The sequence below is a fragment of the Zonotrichia leucophrys genome, chromosome 1, assembly GCF_028769735.1.
Source record: "Zonotrichia leucophrys gambelii isolate GWCS_2022_RI chromosome 1, RI_Zleu_2.0, whole genome shotgun sequence".
Lineage (NCBI taxonomy): Eukaryota > Metazoa > Chordata > Aves > Passeriformes > Passerellidae > Zonotrichia > Zonotrichia leucophrys.
Genome location: NC_088169.1, coordinates 97607567 through 97614587, shown reverse-complemented (window position 1 = coordinate 97614587; position 7021 = coordinate 97607567). Strand labels below are relative to the sequence as shown.

The 7021-nt window shown below is 35.6% G+C and overlaps 1 protein-coding gene across 1 annotated transcript; it reads left to right on the top strand.

Moving 5' to 3' along the window:
- Positions 1–2446: 2446 nt before the first annotated feature.
- LOC135442842 (T-cell receptor-associated transmembrane adapter 1) lies at positions 2447–6779 on the top strand. The gene is made up of 4 exons (XM_064703117.1): positions 2447–2488; positions 3835–3896; positions 5233–5291; positions 6396–6779. The coding sequence occupies exons 1-4, from the start codon at positions 2457–2459 to the stop codon at positions 6654–6656; spliced, it is 414 nt and encodes a 137-aa protein (XP_064559187.1). The 5' UTR covers positions 2447–2456; the 3' UTR covers positions 6657–6779.
- Positions 6780–7021: the final 242 nt, after the last annotated feature.

Below are 7021 nucleotides of genomic sequence, written 5' to 3'. Positions count from 1 at the left end.
TAATTAATTAAATGAAAAAACAGATTTTGGGCAGGGGGGTTCTTTCCTGTCTTTCTTATTGCAAGGAGTGGCAGGTTTACAGCAAAAGAGGATTTTGTTCAGATAAGTAGACCCACCTTTCACCAAGTGATTTTCTAGGAGCTGTTTGAACTCTTCCTTGGGGCTTCAATGGTTCCCAGCTGATGCTTATCCTTTACCATCACTTTCCCTGGTTTCTCAGGAAAGAAAATAAGAACAAGTAAAACAAGTAAGTGGTTTTAATAGCTGGAAAACAATGCAAGAAAACATAACCAAATTTTCACTTTTTTTCAGGGATTGTTAAAATGCTACAGTCTTAGCTATTATTCTGAGACACATCCAGCAAATTTGTTTTGGCTAAATTCAGAACTACTTTCATGAACTCTAGAATTTAGCTAAGAATGTACTTAATTTACTACAAACACTAACTTAAAGACAACTGCAAGAATAATTTCAAAGCTGTCCAGTAAAATTACATTCTTCTTTATTAATTTAGGATTTTTACTGCATCTTACAGGCAAACCAATAGCTTAATCTTTGGCTGAATTCCTGTGAAACAGTATTTCTGCTAACAGTTTATTAAAGTTGCTTTCTTAATATTTAGCATCTGATTTTGATATTAATTATTTAGCTTGTATAGCAATACCTGTCACAGAGTAAACAACAAAACAGCAGCTTTGATTACAGAAACCAAAAACTAGCCAAGTACAAAGAGAATACAGAAATATTGTTAGACAACACATATAGTAAATTTTCTTTCAGTTACAGGAATGGACTGCCATTTTTCTGTCTGGGGAGTTTTGGCCTTCCTGAGTTTGTCTCTGCTTGTTTCAGTGACACTCAATATTGTACACTGTATGAAAAAGAAGCAATGTAAGTAATGTCTCTTTGTAAGAAATCGAATTTCAATGTTTAAAGCCATCCCTGCTCAGAGCTATCAAGTTGACAAATTGATTCTTCTGAATCTTAAAGTTAAATTTTGGCAAGAATGATTTTACTAGAGAAGATTTATCTTTTGAAAATTTTTAAGAGTCAGGTATGATTACAGAACAATTGCTAACTGCCCAATCCACAGCTAAAAACAAGTACCCAAATCCATTCTCTGAAGGTAAATCAGCAAAACAGGAAGAATTTAATTCTGACTAAATTTTTATTTTTAAAATCTATTTTTAATACCTGCAGTTTCCTTTCCTAGGAAGTATACTTTTCTTATAACTGATTATTATGTATATTTCCATTTAAAAATTATTTTAAGTAGATGCATCGATAGAAAATACATTTGAGAAAATTTTCTCCTCCCCAAATTCCTGAATGCTCATTTGAATTTCAGATGTCATACAGATTTTATGCCTTATCAGTGTGTTTTGGAAAAACATTCTAATTGCTTTTCATAATAGGATTCTAATGTGTTTCTTAAACCAGTGTGTCTCTCATATGGCTGCAGTCATACTCTGGTTTTGCTTGAAATTAACTTTTACTTTTTGACAGATTGTGCCAGTTCAGCCTGCCTTATGCATGTGATTCTATGTTTAGGAAGTTATACAGTTCTCACCATTCCCTTTACACAGGGAAAACTGCCCCTGTGCTGTACATGTAGGGGTGGGCAGGCAAACACTGGTGACTTCAACAAGGCTAAATACACCTGTGTATATAATCCACATAAACAGAGAGCCTGTGCCTATAAACTGAGCTCACCAAGTATTAGAGAGTCAGATATTAATTCACAGGATATTAAGAGAGTTGCTGGAGTCTTTTGGGATGGGTATGAGTTGAGCTTTTTGTTTGTGTTTTAGGGCTACTAGGCAGATGTCTCTATGAAGAAGAATCACACTCATTTACAAAACTAACCTGACCAAGGCTGAGGTCAGAGTGGCTGATGCTGCATTAGTCATTGAGTTGGAGCTTACTGTGGTAAATTCTGGAGTCCTGGAGCAGAGTTTAGAAAGTCAGGCATTCCTGAATTATTCATCAGGCTCTAGCATGAAATCTCTTTGTAGCCATTGCCTCTCTGCTTCAGTTTCTTCATCTGTGTGGATCACAGGATCTCTTTTTCAGCCATACCAGAACCAGTGAAATAAATAAACGATCATTTTGTAACATTAACACGATTCACCTCCCCAGAGAAAATCTGTGAGAAAAAAATGAGGGCAAAGGAGAATTTGGAGGAAATAAAGAATTAATCACATGTGTTACAATATGTTTTTTGGGTACTGTAAACTAATGTAGACTTTGTAGACACAGCACAGGGCCATAACACAAGCATTTTTTGTATTTGACAAAATATTTGAGAAAAGTAGAGGGACAAATGAAGATCCTGAGAGACAAAGCTTTCAACTCTATTCTCTAAAACAAAACCAAAACCATGCCTGTGAGACTGAAGTGTTCTAAAATTATGTTTCATTTTCTCTTTTCTTTTTCAAAAAAAAAATCCAGCTAAAATGTATAAAGACTATGAAGAGAATGATCCAAGGTAAGTTGTATTAAAAAGTTTTTTTTCTGGCAAGGGTAAAATATGCAATAAATAATGACAGATGGCTTTGGAGGGATGGCATAGAGGAAAATTCACTATCTCATGCAGTCTGCCTGGAAATGTTGGTAGTGGAAAAAAAATTTCAAAAAACCTAGGGAAAAAATATTCACATCTGAGATACATACTCCAGTCATTTTATCAACAATGAAATAATTGCATGCTAATACTATTTTATCTGAAAGTGCAAGGTATTGAGATAAACCACCTTTATCTATCACTTATAGTCAATAATTCCATAATAATTTAAAAGAACTCTCAGCTCTTACAAAGCAGTTACAAAATATAGTCTGATAGTTAATACTTGTGGAGTGATAATTTACATGTATTTACATTTCGTAACCATATTTTACACATAGCATCCAAAAGCAATAAAAAGGGCTGTTTACAGCTGTAGGATATCTCATGATCTGTTGCACAAATCTGTTTCAAGTCTCTCTCTCTTACGCCACACAGAAGAAAACGCCAAACCAAGACCAACTTTAGAAAACAGAGATGCATAGAGTCTCATCGCAACCCAAATATAAAAGGCCCTTGAAATAAAAATACAAAAGCCTGCACCTGTTACCCAAATCCAATTCTCAGTTACAAATTTTCTTGAAATTAGAAAATCTCTATTTGTCTTTTACTGCCTGTTCAGATGAAAAATACCACTGAATGTGGTGTTAGAGGACAACTTCACCCGCTTGATGAGATGCAATATAGGGGTGCAGTAGGAAGGTTACAAAGTGCTTCCCACTAACAATTCCCATTTAACAAATCCACTTAAAAACATTTTCAAGTAACACCAGGTAATGAAACACAATATGCAATTAAAAATGCAAAGCTGATGGTCTTCTCTGCTTGTGTTGACCGAAGTATTTTAATTCAATCAAGAGGGGACCTTTTAAGAACATCGTCCCAAAAGACAGATATGGTGCTTTAGTTTGTATTGCAGAGTGGTCTCAGAGGACATGAACTGCATTCCTTTCAGTGATCATCAATATTTCTTACCCTACCTCAAAGTGTAGCTTAATAGTCTTGAGATTAGCTTTGTGCTTGATGAAGTGACAGGGAAGGAGAGTTCAGTTCTGGGCTAGGTAACAAACCTCTCCTGAGAACACCCATACTGCCATTTCTGCCCCCTCTGATATTTCTGATCTTGTTTATAAGATACCAAACAATCTGCTACATATGGATATACACACACAATCTGCATATGTGCATAAAACATTTACTAAAATATAGTATTGGGGTGCTAAATAAAGCATATTCTGTGAATTAAAAGTATTTTTTCATTCCCCTTGTAGCTATGATGGCTATCACACAGAAGATTATCCAGTTTATGGCAATCTCAATCAAGATATTTTAGGTAAGATTCATTTTAGGAACACGTGTCTATTCAGTGGCTATAAAAATGTATGATTAAAAATGACTGACATATTTTGCATTTCTCAAACGGCAAACGTATGAATCTACATATTTTCAACTATTGATATAATTGAAATTATTAAAAGATACTTGGGACAGAAATGCAAACCTTCATACTGCACTACTATTTATAAGAACAGATCTCATGCTGAATTTGATTTTTAACAGTCCATATGTTCCTATTCAGCCAAGTATCTCAAAATAAAGAGCTTGTCTAAATGTAAAGCTACACTAACAGAAACAGCAGCTTGATCCATGCCTATTAAAGCAATCTAAATCACATATTACCTCACGGCCCAAGGTCAGTGCTCCCACAGAAGGAGGCAGAAACAAACACATCCCAGCTCTCGGCTGTGGCTATCCACAAATCACCAGCGACACTGACAAATGTGCTGAAGGCCAGCAGCTGAATGGTGGGCAGACAGCTTGGCTCTGCTCTACCGTGCTCAAGTTAACAATCCTTGGCAGAGACACATTAAAGGCTGTAACATCATGTAGCTGCAGTGACAGCTGGATGTGCAGAGGGTTTCAAAGCCCTTATAGAGTTAAAGCAATATTTAAGTAACGAGAATAACTTTTTCTGCAAGCCTTAATTTGAGCTAAGTAAAACTAAAGCACTTCAACTGCAGGGGGAAAAAAAGCCCAAACAAACCCAACTTTTTCATACACAGTTTGCATAAATTGAACCAAGTCAATGCTCAAATGCAGTGACATTGTAAAAGTCTGCAAACTGTAAGGAAGTAATCTGTTTTACTGGTGGCTAAAATGAGATATAACATGAGAAAATAACTAGAACTGAATTTACAGAAAACTGAAGTAGACTCAGGAACAAAATTTAATCACCAGCTGCTGCAACTCACAACCTCTTCCTCAGTCAAAGAAAAGGCTGCCTGTGCTGAAAAATTAATCAGTACGTGGCTACCTCTTAATTGCAAGAAGTCCTCCTACCACTCTAAAATGACACTCATATAAGTAAATAATGAGAAACCTCTCCTTCATATGAACACAATTATTTCCATTTTCACAGTATGTGTCTGAATTTCTTAGCTATTTACCTCTCTATAATTAGAGGGAGAGAACTGTGTGTGATTTCAAAACAAACACCCTACCAAAGCAAACTGGGGGGAGTTTAGAGCATTAATTTAATTTAATGTTAGAGCACACTAATTTAATTTAATTTTAGAGCATTCTCTAACAGATAAAATCTGTTGGTCTGATCATTTAAGACTCAGTAGCATGTCTTAATAAAAAGATTTTTCTATTTTGATAAATTACAGAAGAATGTTGTTACGAGCAGATGAAGTCCCAGCCTCAAAGACCAGTTAACCAGCTACAGGTATCTTTAATTTTAGTTACAGATTTCTGAATTAGAGTAATATGGTATGTCTCAGAGTTCCTTTATTTATTCTATAAGAGTATATAACAAAAATCTTCACAATCTCACAAAAATTACCATGTATTAGTATCTCAGTTCATCAAAGTATTTCAGTACAAACTCGACCCTCCATTCAATCTGAGTCATTAATAAGGAAGCATTATTATAGATGGTTCAGATCCATGCAATACAGCATAATAAAGCTCAGCCATAGGCATGAAGATCATGTAGAATTAAATTTGCATCCATGGCTAATATAAAGAATTAATTTTATTTGGTTTAGTTATCAACCAAGAGAAAACACAAACTGCATCACATGATGCTCATGAGTTTGACTGGGTGTCTCCTGTCCAGTGCAAAATCTATATGCTTTAACCAGGGAAAGATTATTTTCTATTGATTTGTACTTTGTTGAGATGCATGAAAGCTTCAAATGAAATTTGCCTGTGATTGAAGCATTCCTGGCATCAATTTCCTGAGTTGACTGCCACATATTTCATAGGGACGGATTTTCAAACTCTCTCACAGGGTATTTCCAGGTAAAGAACAACTTTTTAAATCTAGACATTTCAATGTCAACAGTCATTGATGGTCTGGCTTGAAAAAGCACAAAAATCAGGGGAAAGACACAAAAAGCACACATTTTGCACTGGAAATGAGATCATATATATAGACAAGAATCATCCATCTTTGAATTTCTGCACAAAGCCTAATAACAGGATTCCAACTAAAAAATAAAAAAGTGAGAAGAAAATCAGATCAAATAATGTCTTGCATCCCAAAGAATCTGGATTTATTACATGAGCTTCCCTCTTTTCCACAGAGACTCTTTCTAGTGATACCTTGATGAATTTTTCCATATTGCTACTATCAGTCATTTACCATTAGCTTATATTGATCTGTTTTCCATTCTCCCACAGTTTAATAATTTGTACTTTTAATGAGCTGTTTTACAGCTAGTTTAGGCAAATTACAAGCAGGATTATGATTAGAGCATAGACATATTGGAAGACTTAGACTTTAAAGCAAGGATAACTACTGAACGTAAAGTGAATTTTCTTTCAGGTGGAGTCAGCCAGTCAGATGTGTTATGCCTCACTTGATCACAGTGTCAAGGGAAAATGCAGAAAACCAAGGAGAAAGAAAGATCCTTCATTAGAGGAAGATGAAGGAGAAAGATCATCTAACCCCATGGTGGCTTCCAAAGTTAGCATTTACCTCAACAGTGAGCAGCTGGCTGCCGAAAACACGGCGAAAGAAGAAGCCATTCACGATGATCCCGTCAGATTAATGGGCTTGATTCATAATACAAAAGGGGAGAACTGAATATGTAATGAACCAAATATGTAACCATAAAGTGAGATTTGCTTTTTCATTCTGGAGGACCAGAAAAATATTCCGGAAAGCCGACATACTAAACAGTGGTATGAAATGGACAAGTTAAGTGTTCCAAACTGTCTGCCAAACATATTTATAGACTAAGCAAGACATAGGTCCAGACTGCCACTCAGATGAATCTGCCCTTCTGAAGACAGTTTGAAAGAGTTGCAGAAGCTGGTAGCTCAGCCTTCACATGGTAGTGATTCCAGTAAGAATTGATCCTGTTTTAAATATCATCAGCTTTCAAGCAGTCCTAAAAGACCCCCTTGTTGTCTATACAGCTCTAGCAGAGTACATCTATTCCATATTAA